General features: G+C 39.3%; 1 protein-coding gene across 1 annotated transcript; it reads left to right on the top strand.

Annotated features, from left to right (window-relative positions):
• Positions 1–696: 696 nt before the first annotated feature.
• fbxo34 (F-box protein 34) lies at positions 697–24244 on the top strand. Its single transcript, XM_022197858.2, has 3 exons — positions 697–960; positions 14685–14843; positions 20092–24244. Exon 3 carries the CDS (start codon positions 20099–20101, stop codon positions 22073–22075), a length of 1977 nt encoding a protein of 658 aa, XP_022053550.1. The 5' UTR covers positions 697–960; positions 14685–14843; positions 20092–20098; the 3' UTR covers positions 22076–24244.
• The last annotated feature ends 838 nt before the right edge of the window (positions 24245–25082 follow it).

Here is a 25082-nt window from a genome sequence, read left to right as displayed (position 1 = left end):
AGATGGTGACAGAATCATTACATAAAAACTGAAAAATAATGACATGAAAAGGATTAACCTCAGCGTATGTACATAACAAGGTCTTAACTTTATTTATACTCCTCATACAATTCCAACAACACAATAACAGCAATACAAAAACGAGACATTAAACACTAAGAACAATTGTACATGGGCAGAAATATGTGCCACAAGAAACTGAATTTGTATTAAATTTGTACTTGAATTTAGCACCTTGAACACAATTTCAGAAATTTACATCCAGTTTAAAGTTTAAAAAAACAAAACTAATTGAAATGTTTTATTGCAATTAGAATATAGAATAGAGCAAATAGCAACTTAATGTCATTTTTAACATATAGGTAAAAAATCATTCAAAAATATATGTATAAAATATCACAATATATATACAATAAAAAATGTTCAGGTAATATCGCAGACTGAACTAACAATTCAAGTTAAGTAATACAAATTTTAATTATCACATGTTGCTGCTCTTTTGTCCAACTGTTCAATTAAAACAAATTATTTCAGTTAAATTTAAATTCAGAATATAAAATTTAGATTTTTAAAAAAAAATTTTTTAGGTCCCATAAACCGAGTCCGAGTCGCGCCTCTTGGTGGCAGTATACGAGCGAACCAACGTGTTCTGGACAGTAGACGATCTTTGGCTGGCTGGTGACGTCATGACGCACAGCTGTAGGCGAACGTCTGGAAGCTCGGTCGGTCGGTGTCGGTAGTGCCTCAGAGGAACGGTCTTCAGTTAACGGCGGCGCAGCTCAGGTTAAAACGACATTTGAATGTTTAAAGTTTAAAGAGCAAGCGAGCTGCGGAAACCGACAGCAGCAGGGGATCCAGAGCCTCAGGACGGACCGGGGAAGAGGAGTTTATCCGTTGTGGTCGCTGCCAGCAGCTTTTTCTCTTTCCAGCGGACAGAGACGGAGAGAGTTCCCCGTCCAGGTTAGTCCGACCCCCGGCCTGTGCGTCGCTTCTGTTCGCTGCTTCTGCCGCTAAAACCTCGATCTGCGAGCGAAAAGAAACCGAGTTTAAGGTTCATTTTAAGCTCACTCGAGTATTTTCAGAGCTGTCTTGGCGCTGTTGTCGTCCCTCTCTACTCTGTGCTGGTTAGCAGCGGAGGCTAGCCAGTTAGCCAGGTGTTTAATAGTAGTTAACGGCCGCGGCTAGTAGCATGCTAATTAGCGCTGCGGCTAGCAAAGTTTGTTTGTTTGCTGACGACGCTTCGGACACTTTGTTTACCGGGATGCTGGGTCACAGTAACGGACAGTAGCGGCGAGCGGAGCCGTTTTGAGGCGGTGTTTAGCCGCTCGCTGGCCGTGAATAGGGCGGAGGAGAAGCGGGGGACCTCCGGTAAAGTTTATAGCAGCTGTTAGCCGTTAGCTTCAGACTGCAGACTCAGCAGCTGTCTGTCAGAGTCCTGAGGGCCTGAAGCTGTTTTTCTGCTCAGACCTGCAGCTGGTTCACAAAATAACTGTTAAACACGGTCACTGGTGGATGACTGTGGGTCCGAACCGACACACAGCAGAGCAGGAAAGAGGCTGTTAGAGCTGGAAACAGCCCCGAAATCTTTGGGTGTTTGGCACCATTTTGGAGTTATAGTGTTCTGACATTATAATGTTCTGATGTCTTGAAACTTGTTCAGAATAACTAACTGTAACTGAAAATTTTGTTTAGAATCGCTCAAAATTGTCCAAAATGCCTTGAAATTTGTTAAAAATGAATCAAAATCGTTCATAATTATGCTAAATTTGTTCAAAAACATTCTGAATTTCTTCAAAATTTAAAAAAAAATATTGTCCAAAATGTGTTCAAACCTGTTAAAAACGACTAAAAAATGTCCAAAATGTCTTGAAACTTGTTCAGAATTACTAAGAAAAAGTCCAAAATAATGCAAATTTTGTTCAAAATAACTAAAAATTGTCCAAAATTGTCTTGAAACATGTTCAAAATAAATCAAAATTATCTATCATTATGCAGAATTTGTTCAAAATCGTCCAGACTTTATTCAAAATTAAATAAAAATTGTCCAAAATTATTTAAACCTTATTCAAAATTCCCACAAAAATGTCCAAAATGCTTTGAAACTTGTTCAGAATGACAGAAAATTGTCCATAATTATGAAAAATTTGTTCAAAATAATTCAGAATTTGTTCAAAATTAAATAAAATATTGTCCAAAATGATTTAAACCTTATTCAAAATGACTAAAAGTGTCCAAAATGATGCAAATTGTGTTCTGTTCAGGTTAATAAGTAATCTAAATGCCCATCCTCTAAATTATTTCATACAATTCTGTGACAGACACTTCTGAGAAATACAACACACAGCTTTTTAAATCCTTCTTGGTAGCTCTGTTCATTGTTTTCATGTCGTTTTTGGCGTTAATAGTTATTATTGTTATATTTGGAGCCTTTGTCGGCACACAGAACGGACAGTTTTTAGCCTTGTGTTTGTGATTTAAATGATCAAAGTCGTTGTGTTTCCTCTTCTATGAGCTGGAAGTAACTGTTTTTATTTCAACATCCTGTTTTCTGTTGCTGAAATAATTCCAGACTGATAATCAGGGTTATTTTTGATCAACATTCAGATAATTTTCAGATTTTTTTCTTTGATTATAACCCTTAAACTTCATCTCTGCTCGTCAAAATGACACATTCAGATCTTTTTTCCACTGAAAACACTGTAAAGCTACTATAAGCTGCTTCTCCACCTTCATTGTAGAGATTTTAGACGTTATTTTAAACAGCGGATATCAAAGCAAAAACTACAATTTTCCAGCAACTTTCACCCCCAAAAAACAACAGATTTTAAATAAATAATCTTCAATCTGAACAGAAATTAGCCACCTGGATTAGACATTTGATAACAGCATCAGTGACATAAAACAGTGACATGAAATAAGTATTTTTAAACCGTTAAAATCTGCACAATTGGAGAATAAACAAACTATCATCAAAAAAATAACAGCTTAAAATATAACTTGTATTTTCCAGTCATTAATCTGATTCTGTTTTTCTGCCAATTATAGCAAATATCTGTGAAATAATGACATTTTCTAACTTAAATGGTCAAAAACTGTGTTTTTGTGGTCAAAACTCTAAAAAAATACAGATTATTTTACGTGGAAATTCTGTATAATACAAATAAAAACATTAAGACAAAAAATGTAAAATAACGTAAATATTTCAATAAATGGTTTCAGTTGAAAGAAACAAAAATAATTTTAATTTGGTTGTTTATAATAAAAAATGGAAAATGTCTTAAATATGCATTTAAATAGATAAAGCAGAGATAAGGGTAGAATAAATAAATAAAATCTCATGCAAATATTTCTCAGAATATTTGAAAATAAAATTAGTTTCAAAATAAATATAAGAACTATAGTTGGAAAGTTCTGCGTGAAAAAATATTTGAAATATTTCAGAATAAATTTAATATAATGCAAATCAACCACTGCAGAAAAAAATGTAGCAGAAATATTTCAGTAAATTATTTAAATTGAAAGAATCAAAAATAAATAATTTTTTCAAATTATTTTGTTTATAATAAAAGAACGAAAAATGGCTAAAATATGCATTTAAAATAGAGATAAGAGTAGAATGAATTAATAAACAAAATCTCTAAAATATTTCTTACAACATAACAATCAAATTAATTTCAATATAAATATAAGAAAATAAATTTGTAGAGTTTTTGCAAAGTTCAGCGTCACGAAAAAATTTTGAAACAAATATTTTGGAATAAATTCAATAACAATTTTATATATAAACTTTGCAACAAAGAATGTAAAATAGCAGAAATATTTAAATAAATTATTTAAATTGAAAAAAACAAAAATAAGTAATTTATTTTCATTAGTTTGTTTATAATTAAAAAATGTAAAATGTGTAAAATCTGCATTTAAAAGAGATTAAGTAGAGATAAAACTAATATAAATAAGTAAATAAAATCTATAAAATATTTCTCAAAACATTTAAAATATAATTTGTGTTAAAATAAATAAATATAAAAATAATGTTGGGGCGTTTTTGCAAAATTCAGTTTAATGCAAAATCTTTTTAAACCTACATAAAAGGAGAGGAACTTCCCATGACATGCACAAATTAATTAATGAGAATATAATATTTAAGACAGTTTTTTTCTCTCTGCAGATGATTTTTTTGTAGAATCTTCATCTAAATCTGGGTCGTATCTGATGGTTATTTTTATCTTAATCTCTTCTGACTGATGGTTTCAAAAATGACGGAAACGTCGGCGTGTTTTTTCTTCGTAGAGACAAATCTGTGCAGCTCTGAATAAATGAAGCTTCTCTCTGATTTAAAATGTCTTTAAGGACAGATTTTCCACAAACAGACGTTGGTTTTTGGGTTTTTTCTGAGACTCTGAACTCAAGAAACCGTTGAGACGAACACATGAAGTGGAGTTTCTGCTGCAGCCTGTTCAGACATGCAGAGGAATGTCAGCTTCAGGAGCCTCACTTCATCTTCTTCTGCTCGTTTCAGCCTCGAGTTCAAACCGAAACTCCTGAAACTGAGGCTGAAAATACCAAAAATATTCCTTGTACAGACCTGAAAAAGCTAATTTACTGATCTGAGCCTCGTTTAAACATGAGGAAGGGATCGATAGCCGACTGGACGTTCATTTTCTGATATTTTTCTGCTTCTGTCATATTTTTTAAGCTTTTTTTAAAATTTATTTATTCATCCAGTTAGTTTTTTTCCCTCACAATCTAAAACTTAGCAAAATTAATGTCCAAAATTGCCTGAAAACTGTCCACATGTATGTGAAATATGTTAGAAATGATTCATTTTAGCCAAATTTCAAGTCATTCTGGTTAGTATTTGTCATTTTTGGTAAAGGTTAAGTCATTCTGTGCCGTAATGATACAGTTAGAACGTCATAGAGCAAAAAAAAAGATGCTTTTCTCCCCACTTTAGACAAATCTTCAGTCATTTAGACTATTTTTGGTCATTATGGGACACATTTTAAGAGATTTTGGACGACACAAGCTGTAGATATTTATGTCATGTGTAGAAAGATGTTTCTCCATGCTGAATTGATCTCCAATAACTTGCTCCTCTGTTCTCTGTTTCTGAGCCATGCTGACTTTATTTATTCATCCTGTAGCTTTGTTTTTGTGTCTAGTCTAAAGCCTCGTCTAAAATTGTCCAAAAATGACTCAAAATCTGTCCGAACTGACTCAAAAACAGTCCAAAATGACCTGAAACTAGCTCAAAATGACTCAAAATTTGTTAAAAATGACAAGATTTGATTCATTATAGAGAAATTTTAGTCCAGCTTTGAGTCTCTGCTGTACAAAGATGCTTCACCATGCTGAATGGATCTCCAGCTACTTGCTGCTCTGTTCACTGTTTGAGCCATGCTGACTTTATTTTATTCATCCTGTAGCTTTCGTTTTTGTCTTAGTCTAAAATTGTTTAAAATGACTAAAAATTGTCCAAAATGTCCCAAAATATGTTCAAAATGACTAAAAAGTGTCCAAAATGACTTGATGATGCAAATTTTGTTAAAAATAACTCGGACTCATTTCTTAGATAAAGAATGATTCAGAATGTGACTCCTGAATCCTTTAGTCCTGCAGGTATTTATTTATATCAGCTGTTTGCTTTTAGCTATAAACCAATTTGGTCGGTTTGTTGGTTCTTCTGTCTCTGTGAGGACCTCATTAACATAAACCTGGTTCTAAGTAGAACCCAGAACCCACTGGGAGACTCTCTGCTACTGGTAGAGCTGGTGTTTTCCCAGCATGGTCAGGTGACCCGGACAGCTGCGGGGCTTCAGCTGTGAACTTTAAAAACAGAAACAGAGCAGACGCAGCGACTCCGTCTCCCAGAATGCACCTGGATGTTGTCTGTAATCGGAGCTTCCTATGTTTGTACACATCCACATTTTATTCTATTACAGGTTTTAGAGAAATCATAGATGTTGGAGTGGAAATTATTCTAAAAACATTACTGATTTAAGTAGGGCTGGCCCGAATAGCAGTCTCTGGGCTGCGGATATTTGGCCCCGATTAATGACGAATATCCGAAGGGTCGGTTCGGTTCAAAATGTCCGATATCGGGCGAATTGATGAGATGAATACCGATCGCGCAACATCGTCCGACTGGGGGGGGGGGGGTTTGCAATATTTGGATCTCAAAATTACTATTCGGATACCACCGTCCAGCCCTAGATTTAAGATTTAACCCCTTGAGCTTCAGTGTCCCGCCGGCGGTACACCTACTAATTTGCATAGGAATTTCAAGAATGTCCGACGGCTGCAAACCCGATTATACAAACACTATACGCCGATGGAAAGCTTAGATTCTCATGAATCCGCCGGTATAAACCACTTTCAGATGTGATTACCACAGCGGGTGAGAAAAACACATTTGTCCGACAAAAACGAATATTCATCCATCCGTTCTCTATACACGGCTTCAAAGCACACAGCGCGACTCACATTTCCGGGTTCATTATTACACACAGAAAAAATATTCCACAAAAAACGGCCATAATCCAACCTTTTACATCCAGATGACACAAGCCAGTAAACTATTTTATCCAAAACATGTCCTGAAGTCGGTATAAAATCCCCGAATCAGTCATTTTCAAGGCAATGCACCTCGCGATGCCCGTCCAATATTCCCTGTATTTTTCGTAATTTTTTTATTTAAAAATAGAATATTAGCGATTTTTTTGTACTGAAAATGGCTGGAATTGACTGAAGCTTAAAGGGTTAAGGAAACAGTTTAAGGAGCTGGAATCAGACAGTTCAGACTCTGTCATTTTATTCATTGACAACTGGTCGATTAACGGTTGCAGCTCCATCAAAGTCCGTCTTTAGGCCTTTGGCTTCTGGAAAAAGCTTGAAAACAGAAGTTGGTATGATCAGTGGGCAAGTTAGTCTGGAGCCCTGCAGAAATAAGAAACCTGTTTAGTGTTTTATGGCTCATTTCTGCAGCTTTCATGCTTTTTAAAATACAGAACAAAAGAGGTATTTGGGGTAAATTGTAGGGCTGGACCCGAATATCCCGAATATTCGTTCACTACGGCGGTATCCATATATTAATTTTGGTATCCGAATATTTCCACCCCCCGGTCGGACGTTACCGGGCGGAAAGAATATGCGGCGTTACTGTCTTCCCTTCGCCTTCGGCCCACATCGGCTCATCTCGGCTCATCCATACCTGTTTCTTACCACCACCCGAATGGCCGGGTTGCTGCCGACTCTGACGTCACGCTTCACTTTGTTGCATAAACACAAGACAAGATGCTGAAGACCTCCGCTGTTTGGGAATTCTTCAGTTTAACTGAAGACAAAACGAAGGCAAAATTTGGACCCGGGACCAGACGAACGGATCTGAATATTCGGGCCGTCTCCGCCACAAGCAGCCGCCATCAGACGTTATGGGGCGGAACGAATATTTGGATATTCGTCTTTAATAGGGCCCAAATATTCGGAGGCCAGAAACCACTATTCAGGCCAGCCCTAGTAAATTGGCTGATATTTGAATGGAGTTTGGTTTGGATTCATTTTAGCTGAAAGATAAATTAATAAACATCCTTTTTTTTACAAACTGGTGCTAAATCAGCAGATGTTCAGATGGAGTTTAGTTCCAGTAATCAGAGTAAAATACCTGCTGGGACTCGTCCAGGATGGAACACCTTGTTGGTTCACGGTCTGGAGGGAACTTCCTGTTGTTCTGTTTGGTTTTATGGTCGCTGGTTTGGCAGCAGGTTGGAAGGTTGTCCAAGACTTTAAGTTGGGCCAAATGTCCAACAGATTGGTGGACGAGTCTTTTTTTTGTTTTTTACAAGCACAAATGTCAAATATGATCAGGTTCCAGCTTCTTACAGTGGGTACGGAAAGTATTCAGACCCCTTGAAATTTTTCACTCTCTGTGTCATTGCAGCCATTTGCCAAAATCAAAAAAGTTCATTTTATTTCTCATTAATGTACACTCAGCACCCCATCTTGACAGAAAAAAACAGAAATGTAGAAATTTTTGCAAATTTATTAAAGAAAAACTAAAATATCACATGGTCAGAAGTATTCAGACCCTTTGCAACGACATTCATATTTAACTCACATGCTGTCCATTTCTTCTGATCCTCCTCAAGATGGTTCTGCTTCTTTATTGGAGTCCAGCTGTGTTTAATTAAACTGATTGGACTTGATTAGGAAAGGCACACACCTGTCTATATAAGACCTTACAGCTCACAGTGCATGTCAGAGCAAATGAGAATCATGAGGTGGAAGGAACTGCCCAAGGAGCTCAGAGACAGAATTGTGGCAAGGCACAGATCCGGCCAAGGTTACAAAAGAATTTCTGCAGCACTCAAGGTTCCTCAGAGCACAGTGGCCTCCATAATCCTCAAATGGAAGAAGTTTGGGACGACCACAACTCTTCCTAGACCTGGCCGTCCAGCCAAACTGAGCAATGGTGGGAGAAGAGCCTTGGTGAGAGAGGTAAAGAAGAACCCAAAGATCACTGTGGCTGAGCTCCAGAGATGCAGTCAGGAGATAGGAGAAAGTTCCACAAAGTCAACTATCACTGCAGCCCTCCACCAGTCGGGGCTTTATGGCAGAGTGGCCCGACGGAAGCCTCTCCTCAGTGCAAGACACATGAAAGCCGCATAGAGTTTGAAAAAACACATGAAGGACTCCCAGACTATGAGAAATAAGATTCTCTGGTCTGATGAGACCAAGATTGAACTTTTTGGTGTTAATTCTAAGATGTATGTGTGGAGAAAAAGCAGGCACTGCTCATCACCTGCCCAATACAATCCCTACAGTGAAACAAGGTGTGGCTTCAGGACAACTCTGTGACCGTTCTTGACTGGCCCAGCCAGAGCCCTGACCTAAACCCAATTGAGCATCTCTGGAGAGACCTCAAAATGGCTATTCACCAACATTCACCATCCAACCTGACAGAACTGGGGCCTCATTTATAAAGCTTGCGTACGCACAAAACAGGGCTAGAAAGTGGCGTACGCCACTAGAAAGTGGCGTACGCCACTTTCTACGCAAAGGTTGTGATTTATAAAAACAAACTTTATACGCAAAGGTTGTGATTTATAAAAACAAACTTGGCGTGAGAATGTGCGCACCGGTGCACCAACCTTGATTCTCGATGCTTCTTTATGCACAAAACAGGGCGTAAATCTCAAACTTTGCGTAGAAAGTGTCGTACGCTGTGTTCGTTGTGATTTCTAAAACAAACTTGGTGTGAGAATGTGCGCACCGGTGCGCCAACTTTGATGCTTGCTTAAGCACATTTTGGAGACAGAGGGAACGGCAGTGCCGGAGGATGAAGTGGTGAATTGAAACCAGATTGATCTCAAACCTTTATTGTTATCGCATATTAGACTTGTAGAGCTGGATAATCATAAACCCTCATTGTTGTAGATGTTCATATCGTGCGTCATTCGGCCTACGACTGTATTTGCAGAACTATGTTCATATATTAACAGGGGCGGATTGAACGTTATTTCATTCGGTCATTTGACCGAAGGGCCGGTATCTGGGGCCTGTGCGGTCATCTTTATTAAATAATTTTGTTTACTGATCACCCGACGCCTGTATGGCTCATCCATTTGTAGGGGTGGTCTCCGACGCAGCGGCTCGGGTTCGATTCCTGCCCGCGGCACTTTTATGCATGTCTTCCTACTCTTCTCCCCATTTCCTGTCACTCTCCACTGCAACTATCACAGTAAAAAGGCAAAAAAAAGTAAAGAATTTTGTTTATTTATCCATATGCGGCCGAATGGGATGAGCGTCCAACCATTAATCAGCCCTGTACAGGCACACATGCTTCACACCACAACCCCCGAGTGAAGATGAATTTGTCTGTGTGACCCGAAAAAATGTACATTCAATCAGTGTACAAATTATTTGTACATTGGACATGATCATAACAAATTTAGTGGCAGGATGGCCTGGGTCAACACATGATTCATTCATCCTGACGCACAGCAGTGAAAAGACTGCAGGGGGCGCTGTGTGAAATGCCGTGGATCAGCAGCTTATTTATATACAGATACATTCATGAGTTACTTTGCATTGACCATTCATGGTAAAATGTGGGTGTGTTGTGGGCGGAATGTGAGGTGGATCCACCTGTGCAATCTTCCAGCTGGTGTGTGATTTATCAAGAAATTGCATGCAGCTGTGCTTACACACAGTTTTATAAATCAGGGGCGAAGGGCATACGCCCTTTTCGTATTTTCGGCGTACGCAAACTTTAGTATGAATCCTACGCAATGTTTTATAAATGAGGCCCCTGGTGAGGATCTGTAAGGAAGAATGGCAGAGGATCCCCAAATCCAGGTGTGAAAAACTTTTTGCATCATTCCCAAGAAGACTCATGGCTGTACGAGCTGAAAAGGTGCTTCTACTCAATACTGAGCACAGGGACTGAATGCTTCTGACCATGTGATATTTCAGTTTTTCTTTTTTAATAAATTTGCAAAAATTTCTACATTTCTGTTTTTTTTCTGTCAAGATGGGGTGCTGAGTGTACATTAATGAGAAATAAAATGAACTTTTTAGATTTTTGGCAAATGGCTGCAATGACACAGAGAGTGACAAATTTCAAGGGGTCTGAATACTTTCCGTACCCACTGTAGATATGAAGATTTTCTTTGTTGTGGTTTTAACCTGAATCTAAAGACGTCACCTTGAGATATGTGAACTTACAAAGGACATTTTTCTCAATTTTTACATTTTGCAGAGGACAAAATACTTGTCAGATGAAACAATAATGAAAATAACTGTTAACCCATTTCACCCCACCGGTCACAATAGTGACCACAAAAAATATTTTTGTTCACAGGGCTCTAAAAATGTTACTGAGGGATCTTTCAATGCATTATCAATAAATATTGAAAGAATACAGTGTTTGGATGAAATGTGTGCAGTGTGACATGTTTAGAGTAAATTGTCACATGACCAGAGCTGTTTACTTCCTGGTTGCCCCTTGAGAAGAAGATGGCTGCCTCCAACCGCCCAAAGAAGAGGTTAGTAAAGTATGTTAAAATAAACATAGGACAAAGATTTTTGGTACACATGATCTTTAAGGTGTCTAGTAATGATATATGCATTTGCAGTTACTCAAATTTGTTTGGTGTGTTTGCAGGATGAGTAAATATGTTAGCGGTCACAATAGTGACCGGTGGGATAATACATTGTATCTAGGTGCACACATACTTCTATACATACAAAAATCTTGCTGTGCCTAACTTTCTCCATTTTTCTCTCGTTTAGATTAACTTTGAGTGAGGTTCTTGATATGTTGGATCTAGGTGATGGCCCAGACAAGGCATGCAACATTGCAGTTATCCCTCAAAATGAGAAAGATGCCATCCTCAGTGATTGTGATAGTGATGAGTCAGATATGGACTATGAGGGGGAGATATGCCATTTGCCATCTCGGATGTTGAATGCATATGCCGAACTTATGGGCACAGATGATGAGAAGAACAACACTGATTGTGTTTTTATGACTTTTGAGCCACTACTAGCATTCCTGAATACATAGTGTACAGCCCAAATGCTGCTGAATTTGTCAAACAAAGCTGTCCTGATCCAATGGCTGTTTTCCTACTAATGTATCCGCCCACTCTAAGAGAGATCACAGTTGAAATGTCCAATCTCTACTCCACCCAGACCAAGGCCAAGCAACTGGATATGAGTATCGATGAGCTTCTTACATTCTATGGGATCCTTCTGGCATCTGGCTACAGCACTGTTCCAAGAAGACATATGCACTGGTCGCTTGACAGGGATGTACATAATGAAAGCATTTCAAATGCAATGCGGAGAAATCGATTTAATGAAATAATGGCCTCACTACATTTTGTTGACAACACTAAAATCACTGAGGACCCATTTTTCAAGGTAAGGCCAATCTTCACCGAGCTCAACAAGTCGTACAAAGTCATGCCATATCCAGAATGGCTGTCAGTGGATGAAAGCATGATACGATATTATGGCCGCCATGGATGCAAGCAGTTTATAAAAGGCAAATCAATCCGTTTTGGTTATAAGATCTGGAGCCTTGCCTCATCCAACGGCTACATGCATCATATGGAGCCATATGGGGGACGCCACACACTCCTCCCAGAGACTGGGTTAGGCCAGGGGCCGAGCGTAGTTCTTGGTCTTGCAGAACAAGGTGAGATGCCTCAAGGTTGTAAATTCTACCACGACAACCTCTTTACTTCCCTTGCACTCCTAGATGAGATGACCAAGAGGGGATATGGGAGCTGTGGAACAATGAGGGAAAACCGTCTCTTTGATGTTCCCTTCAGACCAAAGAGTGAATTCATGAAGTTACCCCGAGGAACCTCTGAAGTTCTAACGCAAGGAGAGAAGCTGCTGGTCCGCTGGAAGGACAACAACATTGTCACTATATCAACAAACATGGAGAAGAACTATACTGAGACAGTTGTCAAGCGATGGAACAAAGAGCGGCGTTCCTTTGACCAAGTCCGACAACCACAATGCATCAAGCAATATAATGAGCACATGGGAGGTGTAGACCTTCATGACCAACAGGTCTCAAGATACAGCATCACGATCAGGTCCAAGAAGTGGTGGTGGCCCATTTTTTCATGGTCTCTCAACAGTGCACTTGTAAATAGCTATTACTTTTACAAATTTGTTATGGGAGGGACCATTGACCTTCTCACCTTCTCACGGGTGGTGGCGCAGTCTCTTATGCAAAGGTTTGGCACAAAGCCACTGAGCCATGGAAGGAGATCTCTACTGGCTGCTTCTGTTCAGGATCTGGCAAGATATGACAAAGATGCTCACTGGCCAATCAACACAGGGAATCGGTTCCTGAGATGCCGTTTTTGTGATAAACGCACCACCTATGCCTGTGAGAAATGCAGTGCATCACTGCACATTGAGTGTTTCAAGAAATACCATGGGAAGTAGAAAAGGGGTGAAAGGGCCAACAAGTGAAGAATGTTGAAGTCATCGAAGGGTGAGAAGGAGCAATACACCAAACTAGGTCCATTGAGTCATACTGTATGACTGTGGGACTGACAGATCATTCATTGTTTGTTATTCATATAAATGCAGGCATCTCATAAACGTTACCTTTATGTTCTATGTTACTGTAATGACAGTATGTCTGGCTGATAGTTCAAAACAGTTATGCACAAATAAATCAAGCACTTTGTTCAAGAGCCTAGCTCTTTATTCATTCCTCTAATTTACCTTGACTCAGAATATGCTACTACTTGAATATGTACTCTAAAGGGGGCACCTAAATATTTTATGTTCAATGTGAATGAATTAGATTGTAATGTGTGTTTTCTAGTAAATTTTGCATTAAAATGTTATAATGTTATATTCAAATAAAGAAACAATTTTGACACACTGTGATCTTTATGTTTTGGCACCTCTGCTTGAGAGTACCACACATTGTCCCACCGGTCACAATTGTGACCGGTCGTAAAACACACTTTTTCATCTATTTTTCAACTTTTTTTTTTTTTTAAATTCTTAATTAGTTCAAAGGGCTACCAATGACATCTGATTTGGATATTTTCATGTCTGGGAAAAATTTGGTATTAAATGGGTTAATTGTAGGATTGTGGTGTAGTTTTAACTTTAAAAATTAACAGTTTCACCTATAAAAATCTCTAAAACTGCAAAAGAAAACCATCAGGTCTTCCTCAAACGTCACAAAAATGACGCCTTTAGATGTTTAATCTAGTCAAGCTGCGACGATTAATCGATTACTTGTCAACTTTTAAGTTAATCGCCAACTATTTTGAATATTTTTACATAAAAACGGTCTAAATATTATTTGAGCTTCTCCTCTGTGACAGTAAACTGAAGATCTTTGGACAAAACAAGACGTCTGTCGCATTTTAAGAGATCAAAAACTGACAGATGGATCTACAATGAAGATGTTTTGGGGAATTCTTGTTTTCTGCAGATTATTAGATGGTTTCTTTACATCCTGGAGAACCTTTGTTTTGAAAGAAGCGCTGAAAATTTGTGTGTTTTCATGGAAAAATCCATCCTAAATCTGGTGGTTCTGGGTTTATTGGGTTCATATTGTGCTCTGCTGTGGTCTGGATGGAGAAAAACATCCATATTTTTCTGCTTTCATGAATAAAATAAAGTCTCGTGGACGTGAAAGTGGATTTTAAACAGTTTTCTGGTTTCTACTGGGACGTCCAGAAGTCTTTTAAGGCGGGAACTGGATCAAATTTCTCACTTGAGTCAACCTTAAGCACCTTGTTTTGTCTGTCTTGTGATTTTGCGTCAGTTTTCCAAAGATAAATTCAACATTTCTTGTTCTCATCACAGAACCTTTAGATGAACACGTTTTAATAGAAGGTCTGAAGGTGAATCACCAGATTTATGTCATTTGTTAGAAAAGCTGGAAACTCTGCAGGTTTATTCAAGGATAATGCTGACTGTGGAACGGGTGTGGTTTCGTCTTGTTAAGGAGTTTTTTTTTAAAAAAGAAACTTCGTCACATAAGAGCTCCTCCATTTTAAACTCCAGCCTTCAGTCGGTGAAAACGTCCTGGAATCTGACCCTGGAAGGCGTTTGTATCGACCGTTTGTGTTTTTTCTGCCGCCTGTTTCCAGTTTTGTTAATAATCGCGTTAAAATCCGTGTTTTTTTCTTTAGAATTTGTGTTTTTGGAGGACGACCAGCTTCAGTTTCCTGTGTGGGCGGAGTCACGGCGGACGTCTGAGAGATGTGAAGCTGACGGGCCGGAGGAGCTGTCACTCAAACCAGGACCACGCCCTCGGCACCACCGCCAGCCAATCAGCACGCAGCCTGGAGGTAAACAGAAGCTGCAGGAAAAATTAGATAAAGGATGTCTAAGGAGAACCACAACTCCCAGAATGCACCTCAGGAGCAAACGTCCAATCAGAGAGTTCAATGCTCTGATTCTGGATCAGTTCAGGAGAAAAATATTTTCTTATTTATATTTTATATTATTCTATTTTGTGATGTGAAAAATTAAGTCAAACACATCAAACTCCACCTTTTTCACTGCTTGGTACAAAACGAAAACTCACACCGTTCTCATTCCATGAGCTACAAAAATATCGTATACAACATAATTTGATTTTATTTTGAATAGAATGTAGACCATAAAAATATAAATAAATCAACAAAAAGGCACTTAAATAAAACACAATCAATAAAAAAATGCAGTAAAGCAAAAATTAAATAACAAAATATATAAAATACAAAAAAATAAGTAAAAAAATTTATAGGAAAAACATATACAAATAAATTAATAAAAATACATAAAAAACAAAATGCACATAAAAATATGTTTAAAAATGTAACAAAAAGTTTTAAAAGTAAAAACATACAAATAAATAAATGCAACAAAACTAAATTAACAAAAATATATAAAAAATGCACTAGCAATACATGAACATGTAACACACTAATACACAGTGGAATAAATACTATACAATACAAATGTAAATAAATCAATAAAAATACAAAAAATAAAACACAATGAATAAATAGATTAATACATTAAAACAAAATAACAAAATACATAAAAAAATTAAAACCAAAATAATAAAAAATAATTAATTATTAAAAATACATTAACAAAACAAAATGCATATAAAATTTAATTTTTGAAACAAGTAAAACTGTTTTTAAAGGAAATAATGCATACAAATAAATACATTTGAACGCAAAGAGAGAAAATTAAGCAAAGACAGAAAAAAAAAAAGTTTTTAGGTGTTTTTTCTTGTATAAAAACAGCAAAAAGCACCTCTAAAACACCAAATCAGTGAGCTTCATCAGGTAGGATCTTATTGTTTTCCAGCAGCAGAGGATCATGGGTATTGTAGTATTTGGTGAGTAGATCATCCTGCAGAGCTTCAGGAACTCTGTAGTTGTTGTGTTTGACCTGTGACCTCGGTTCTCTGTCGGTGTTTTATATAACGGAGCTTCTGGCTCTAATTAGCGTCTCTGACTTCAGGTTGTGTAATGATAATTGTTCCCAGTCGCCGTGACAACGACTCGCCTGCAGCCTCCAAACCTCCTCTGTGGTTTTAGAACTAACTTTATGCATCCACGGCTGGACTTTATTGCTTCCTTTTCTACTCTTTAATCCAGTTTTTCAGGACTTTATTTACGTTTTTGTTGTCTTTGTTTTGTAGAACAGCTGGACACTGCTGCTCGTTTTCACTCCGTTTGTTCTGTTAATTAAACTAAATGCAGCGTTAAACCGTTCTGGAAACAGTGAACGGGTTTTAAACTCTCACAGACTCCGTGTTTCAGTCAAAGATTCGAGGAGGTTCGTGGAGGGAAAACGGTCGGTGTGGGATTGTGTAACCGTCATGACTCACGTTTCATACAAACACTTTTTTCATGACGTTACATCATCGCTGATGTCATCCTTTAAACCAGAAACATACAGCGTTGAAGCTTTAGAGACTCCCATTATATAAGACCTTATACACCGTTATGTAAGAAATTAAAGAAATTCTAAACCGCAGCAACGAGCATCTTCAATATGAGCAGAAAAAAACTAAGAAAACTCAAAAATAAAGTGTCGGTAAAATCAATATAACAGTGAATAAATTACAGAAATTAATCCTGATTCAGAGTCGCTTGAAGCTATGGCTTGACCTGAGAGATAAAAAATGATTGCTAATAAAAAAAATACATCAAAATATTGACGAATGAATTAACAAATAACATACTACTACACAATAGAATAAATACTATACAGTAAAAATTTTAATAAATCAACAGAAATGCATCAAAATAAAACAATAAATAAATGCATAAATAAATGAAAACACTGAAACAAAAAAGGACAAAATAAAATAAGTTAAATATATTTAAAAATTCAATATTAAATCCAAAAGTGAATACAGTAGTGTATAACACAGTGATAAACAATAGAATAAATACTCTACAATAAAAACACAAAAAAAAATAAATACATTAAAAATTTAAAAGAATACATAAAATCAAATACTAAAATCCAATTAAAAAATAAGTTAAAAAAATATTTGAAGAAGAAACGCATACAAATAAATAAATGCAACAAAGGAAAATAAATAGGCAAAAATAAATTTTAAAAAATACAATAACAATAAATCCAAAAGTGATACAATAACATAACACATTAATGCACAATAGAATAAATAAAATAAAAATAAATCAACTGAAATGCGTAAAAATAAAACACAATAAATAAATAAATTCAAACAAAAAATTAGATAACCAAAGTACATAAAAAAATAATAAATCCAAAGATGAATAAATGAACCCACTAATACGCAATAGAGTAAATACAATAAAATATAAATAAATCAACAAAAATGCATAAGACTGAAACACAAAAAATAGACATTAAAACAAAAATCAACAAAATATATTTAAAAAATGAAATACTAAAATACATTTTTTTTAAAAATAAACAATATTTTCCCTATTTTGTAATAATTTCTACCGTTACGTAATTAATTCCCGGTTGTAATGAGCTCATTATTTCCCATTTATTCGGCTGAACGTCCAGATTTCTCAGTGCTTTGCTGCTTCCTCCCTGATGTTGATCGATGATCAGAAAAGCGTTTAATAAATACGAGAATGCGTGGGCGTCTGACAGGAGAATTTCCTCGGAGGTTCTAGCAAACGCCGGTCGGGTCGGTTAGTGGGCGTTAGAGGAGCCGAGTCCAGCAGACGGCTGAGGTAATGAACATGTTCAGATGATGTAATCCTGCAGTTAAAACGTTAGAACATGTGGTTCTGCACACGTCTGGACACGTGGGCGAAAACACAGCAGCAGGTGAGGAAGACAGAAACATGGAATGAAGGAGCTTGTTTGTAGCTTTAAGTTTTATTGAGCTTTATTGAGAGTTTAATTTGCTTCAGTTAGTTTTATCTGGACAATATTAAAGCTTCAGTCCATCAACTTTAATACTCATAATGTCATCATTACAAGATATATTTAGTAAATAAAGATAATTGTATGTTATTGTTCTGCTGTCTGTATTTAGGAGTTAAAAGATCGATATTTTGTCCATACACAATCTGTATGTTGCGCTTTTGGTTAAAGTTTTGTTCATACAAGATCCGTAAGACTTACAAAATCCACATTTCGTGTTTAAGAATTCTGCATTTTGTATTCATGAGATCCGTCGTTTGTGTTTAAGAAAATTTGTGTTTGCGCTTCAGAGATGCGTTTCAACGTTCGGGATTCATGACTTACGAGTTCTGTGTTTCTGACATTTGTGATCTGTGCGTCAGACTGACTTGATCTGGATGATGACATTAGAATGTCCTACTGTCATTTGAAATGCAGGGATCCGCATTTTGTGGCTTCTGTATGTCCTATGTACGAGATTAATATTTTATGTTTCGGATTTCGTAGTTTTATCCATATTTCATACACCATATCTGTGTCAAACTCATGAGATCTGTATTTTGTATTTACAAGGTTCTTAGTTTGTATATAGGAGTTGTTTATTTAGTATTTACAAGATTCATATTTCGTACTTTGAAGTTCTTTATTTCGTATTGACGAAACTCGGATTTCGTATTCACATGATTTATATTTTGTACTCAGAAGTTCTGTATTTCGTACTTTAGAGATTCCTATTTCATACTTGGGAAACTCGTATTTTGTACTCTTGAGGTCTGTATTTTGTACTTTCGCAATCTGTGTTTCGGTTTTCAGAACTATGCATTTCATACTTACGAGTTCAATATTTCACACTTTTGAGATCCGTGTTTTGTCGTCATGAAATCTGCGTTTCGTGCTTACGAGACTGTATTTCATACTTTACATCTGTGTCAAACTCACAAGATCTATATTTCGTATTTACAAGATTATGTTTTTGTACTTCTGAGTTTCGTACTTTATAGTTTTGTGATGCGCACGTAGGAGATCTGCATTTTGTTCATATGAAACCTGTATTTAGCACCTAGAAGAAACCTGTTTCATACCAGAAAATGCTTATTTTATACTTATAAATCCGTGTTGTACTTTGGAGATTCATGTTTCATATTTAAGAGGTAATTATTTAGTAATTATAACGTCTGTAAGTCGCTGTAGGTTTCCATCAAAAAATGACTCCAATAGTTTTATCATCCTTTATCATCGACGACCAACAACATGAACAAACAGAACTCCTTAAGATGCCGACTGACGCTCCTCCTCCTCCTCCCAGGAACTACCAGTTATAGAAACCTCTGAGTGTTTAACTACAGACTTCCAGTAAAACCAGTGAGATCCTCCCAGTCTGCATCCGTCCCACTAACCTGAGCTTATAAGGAGTTCTTCATCTGCAGCTCCAGAGCAGCAGACAGACGAGTTTCATGTGATGAACGTCTGGAGGTGTTTGTTTCCAGCCTCCGCTCAGATCTTCCCTTGAAAGGCCTGAACTGATGTGAACCCTGAGTCCGTTATTCATTCAGTTACACGTTTAAACTCAGTTATCTGCTCCGGATTAGTGTCGGTTTTATCGTTCCGACAGAGTCCCGTGTTTGTAAAAACATGTTTGGATTCATCTGAAATCCGAGTGTCCTTTGGAAAGTCTTGATTTCTGTCTTTGTACAGATGAAAGTTTATTGAATTAGAGAAATGTCTGAATCTGTCTTTATAAGAAAACCCTGATGAACACGAGCAGCCAGGAGGTGAAGAAACGTCTCTTCAATACAGAACAGAACTCCTTAGTACAAAACAAGTAAAAGTACGAAATACAGATCTCATAAATAGAAAGTAAAAGTGTCATCAGTACGGAAATTCGGTCGTGGAAATATGAAATGTGAATCTTGTAAATGTAAACACGGATCTTCAGAATCTGAAGGTCTGTTTTGTATTTACAAGATTCATATTTCATATTTCCCAGATGTGTATCTTGGAAATACTGAACCTTTTCATCCTATTTAGATACTCTGTGTGTCGTATTCACAAGATCTTTATATTAACATGTATATTCTCTATACTTCATTTGATGATGTTATTAATCAGTTATTGATTGTTAATTTGTCTAAAATGTGTGTTTCTAATTTTAGTTTTTTCCCTCTCCTCCTCTCTCAGGACCATCATGCACCTGAAGTCGTATCCGAAGCTCGTACGTTCGGAGGTTCACCTGGATGCGCCTGGCGTTCAGACGGCGTCGCAGCGCAGCAGTCTGTTCCTGAGCCAGCAGGGGGGGCTGCTGAGGACCTGCAGCGGTAACCATGGCAACATCAGCAGCAGCCGCCTCCCCTTTAGCGTCATCTCCACGAACACGCTGCGCTGCACCAACGCAACCAACTGCAACAGCGGCGTGACGTCGCTCCGGCTTAAGGCGCCGTCCAACACCGCCCTGCAGCTCCTCCCCCCGACGCCAGGATGTGAGAACAACTCGCCCGGACTTTACCAAACCACCGCCGAGGACGCCGACGCTCCGCTGGACATCTGGGCCGTCATCAAGCCGGGACACGTCCGCGAGAAGATCGCCATCTTCGCATCAGAGGAGGGGCGGGCGGACGGAGCCAGAGCCAGCGAACGCACCTCAACCAGCGGCTCCAGCAGCCGGGACAGAACGCCGGCGGTGTTGGTGAACCACGGCGCCATGACAGGACTGTCACGGGCCGTGAAGGCAAAGGGCAGCTGGGAGGAAAACTGTAGCGCCAAACGCCGCCGCCGGTCGGGAAGCAACCAGAACCTCCAGCAGGACCAGAGGACCCAGGTTCAGGACACTCAGCAGCTCGCCCTCAAACCGTCGTCAGGAAGCTCGGATGCTACGCATCGCTCAGCCGGCGGACGGCATGACGGCGAGGTGATGTCAGCCGAGGAGGAGGAGCAGAAGGTGTCAGTGGTGGAGATCGTGGCGTTCATGGAGCAGCGGGCGAACGAGCAGCAGCCGGACTCCAAACCTCTGCTTGCTCTCCAGAGGAGCTCCACCACCATCACGCTGTCCAGAGCTCTGCCCCTTGCGGTCAGGGAGGGGTCGGAGGTCAAGGGGGAGGAGCCAGAGAGCATCAAGGTGTCAGACATGGTGGCCAGACTGGAGTCAGAGTGTCTGAGGAGGAGGACAGAGGGAGACCTGTCCAGAAACAACAGTCTGAGGAGGACGGTGGGACGAGTCCTGCTCGCCGCCGCCGATCACAGCTCCGCCCCCTGCCAGCCATCACCACCATCATCATCACTGACATCATCAGTGGCACCTTCATCTTCCTCCTCACCGCTGCCTGCGGCTCTGAGCAGGGAGCCGATCAGCTGTCTTCAAACTGTCAGGGCAGAGATGCCTGCCTCAGCTCTGACCACGCCCCCCTCTCCAGGTCTGACCACACCCCTATCAGGTGAGTTGGTGGGCAAGTCTCAGCAGGTGGTGGGAGCTGTCACAGAGACTGTAGCTCCTCGCCCTTCATCTGAGGAGGCAGAGCCTGTTCCCGGATTGTTGTTTTTGACTCCATCTTCTACTGAGACAGACTCAGACCCTCCTGCTGTTTGCCCCTCCTCCAGTAACTCTGCCAGCCAATCAGAGAAGAAGAGGAGGAGGAGAAAGACTGACATCGTCCAGACGGAGGAGGTTGTGGGCGTGGCCTCGCCTCTGATCCGGCGTGCGTCGGCGTCGCAGGACTTCCTGGTGATGCGTCAGCGGCTGCAGCAGCTGCTGGAGCCGCAGCCCTACCTGGCCGTTCTGCCGCATCACCTGCTGGTCAAAATCTTCCTGCTGCTGCCGACGCAGAGTCTCGCCGCGCTCAAGTGCAGCTGCCACTACTTCAAGTTCATCATCGAGAACTACGGCGTCCGGCCTGCCGACTCGCTCTGGGTGTCCGACCCACGTTACCGTGACGACCCCTGCAAGCAGTGCAAGAAGCGCTACTGCCGCGGCGACGTGTCACTGTGCCGCTGGCACCACAAGCCGTACTGCCAGGCGCTGCCCTACGGCCCCGGATACTGGATGTGTTGCCACGGCGCCCACAGGGACGCGCCCGGCTGCAACGTTGGTCTCCACGACAACCGCTGGGTGCCAGCGTTCCACAGTATCAACGTGCCGATTTACAGGAGGAGCCGTAACCATGACGACTGAGCGTGTGCGTGCTTGCGTGTGTGTGTGTGTGTGTGAACAGAATTGGGGCTGCAGCAGCTGATTGTAACATTGGTGTGCTTTCAGTGATGCGTACATCGGTTGCTAGGCAACGGAGGCGACATCCAATCAGAACGGTTTCCCTGAACAAAGCTGTGATCTGCAGGAAGTGTTTCAGAGAGATTCTGTGGTTCTGTTGAGGTTCAGAAGAAACTGTGGCACACTCAGAAACACTCTCGAGGGTTTGAGTATTTTTGTGGTTCTGTTGAGGTTATATTAAGGTTCAGTAGAAATTTAGAAACACTTGGCAACACTCTTGACTGAGTGTTTTTAGGGTTCTGTTAAGTTTCAGCAGAAAGTTAGAAACACTCTAAAACACTTGGAAGGATTTCAGAGTGTTTTTGTGGTTCTGTTGAGACTCAGCAGAAACTTAGAAACGCTTAGAAACACTCAAAACTTGCTGCAGAAACTCAAACACTTTTGAAACACTTGAGTTTCTTTTGAGGTTTAGCAGAAACTCAGAAACACTCGACTGTTTGAGTGTTTTTGAGGTTCTGTTAAGATTCAGCAGAATCTTGGAAACACTCTAAAACACTTGCAACGCATTCAGAGTGTTTCTGTGGTTCTGTTTAGGTTCAGTTCAGGGTTCGGTGGAGGTTAAGCAGAAACTCGTAAACACTCTCGAGCATTTCCGAGTGGTTTTGAGGTTCTGTTGAGTTTTGGCAGAAACTCAGAAAACTCGGAAACAATTGCAAATATTTCCGAGTTTTCTGAGTTTCTGCTGCACTGTTGAGATTCAGCAGAACCTCAGAAACACTCCCTGCAGAAACTCGGAGACATTCAGAAACATTTGGTTCTGAGTGTTTCTGAATGTTTCTGAGTTTCTTCCAAACGTCAGCATCAACGCCCCTTTGATCTATCAGTTGTCCAATCAGGACTCACGCTGATGGCTGTTCTGTTTGTCGTCACTGCTGTAAATATTTATTGCCCGCTTCAGTTCCCAAATGTCCAATCAGCTGCTGTGGCCGCCTGACACCGAAGCAAACATCAGCTGCTCCCATGATGCAACAGTGAGTTGGACTTTTCCTTAAATTGGTTTGTGAAATTTATCGTCAAACAAAGGAAACTGAGGTGTTTTTTTTAAGGAAAATTCCATGCAGAGCGGCGCCCCCTGCTGCTCAGATGCCTCCTCACAGCCTCCAGGGTTTCAGTTTCTAGTTGAGCCTCCGATTGATCGTTTATTGATCAGCAGGAGGAGGAGGAGGAGGAGGAGGAGGAGTCCCGGCCAGGGCTCTGGTTCTCCCCTCAGACAAATTAAAACATTAACCGATCAGCTGTTTGGCTCAGTTGTCATGGAAACTGCATGTTCTTCATCCAAACAATATTTGAAAATCTGATCGCTCAATTAATTGATTACACTCCAGCTGCCAAGACGAGAAGATTTTCCACCTTTTTTTTGACGTTTTATTCACCAAACGGTTGTTCGATAAACTAATCAATAATGAAAACGATCATTTGGTGATCAATAATTTTATTGTCTGTACCTTCAGGATCAATTATTAGTAATATTGTATTTTAATTAGATATATTTTTGTTCAATTGTGTCGACAGAATGAAGCTTCTTAATTTTTTTAGCCGTTTAACGTAAAGTTTTGTACACAAGCGACTTTTGTTATTGATTAATCGGGTTATTGATTAGTAGTCTGGTCAATAAAATTTATCAGTAATGATGAAAAAAATAGAAAATCTTCGTAGAAGCCGGAAACCAAAATTTTTTGCTGAAAAATCACCTAAAAGGATGATTTCCAGACGTAGGATGTTGTTTCAGGTGTTTGAGGGGGTGGAGTTACAGTGGGTGTGGCTTTTTGAGAGGAGGCGGAGCTTCAGGAGGCACTCTCTGCTCAGGTAAACTGTGCACCTTGTTTCCATGTGGACTTGAATCCTGAGTTTGAGAGAACAGAATCGTGGCCTTTGAGTCTCGGAGTCGATGCAATAAAATGAGAAACTGGACGAAAAAAAAATAGAATCTGAGGAGAAAAAGACGGACGCTGCAGCCGCTTGTTTTTTAACCTGTGTTTGTTTGTGTCTGCCGGCTGTTTGCGTTTTATTTTCTGTCCGTTCAACATGTTTTGCTTTAATAAAGTGCTTTTTCATCGAGTCTTCAGGTTAAAACGCGACTCGACTCTTCTTCATTTCACTGTTTTTATGTGGAAAACATTTTAAAACTTTAAAAGTCCTTCAACCCTCTGAGCTCCAGCAGCAGTTTATTTACTGCTGCTTTAGACTTTAAAGACGTCTGGATGGAAAAGAAGTAAAATCCAGATATGTATTGTTTTTATAATGAATGTGACTGAAAAAGATTCAGGTTTTCTGTCATGAAACATTTTTCAAATGTGAACTCAAGAGATTATTTCAAAAATAACTTCTTGAAGTTTCTGAACCTGATGATTGAAAACAAACTCAATAAATCATCATGTAGGTCGTTTAACTAAAATATATAGGACATTTTGGCACAAAATCAATTTAAAAGTCGACTGAGATGATCTTTAAGATGCTGGTTTTGGTTGTTTACAGATTATTTTCACACAGAGTAGAAAAAATTCAGAATGTTTTGACATTATTTGAACGTGAAACTTTAATCTCAGTGGTTCCAGGACAACCGAGCTGCTGATGAAGAGTCAGATGAGGCTGAAAGCTGCAAGAAAAACTGAGTAAGTAACTCCAGTGAAACCGTTTTACTGCTCGCTGTTCCATCACCTGTCCACCAGGGGGATGCGTCATTATTAGTCTGGTTTATTAAGTCCATAAAGCCTTCTCTCTTTTTAGGTTATTTTGGTTCCCTAAAGCAAAATTTCGCAAATTTAAAGCTCAGTCTGGAAACTTGTGCTGGAGAACTAACTGTTATGCTAACAAGCTAGCAGTCAAGCTAACAGGCTAACCTGACTTCCTGATGAACTGACCTGAAGGAAAATAAAGATTTTAGCACCAATTCTGTTTTTCTGTTGCGTTA

This window comes from Acanthochromis polyacanthus, chromosome 1, assembly GCF_021347895.1.
Source record: "Acanthochromis polyacanthus isolate Apoly-LR-REF ecotype Palm Island chromosome 1, KAUST_Apoly_ChrSc, whole genome shotgun sequence".
Lineage (NCBI taxonomy): Eukaryota > Metazoa > Chordata > Actinopteri > Pomacentridae > Acanthochromis > Acanthochromis polyacanthus.
This window is presented reverse-complemented; position numbering and strand designations above follow the sequence as displayed.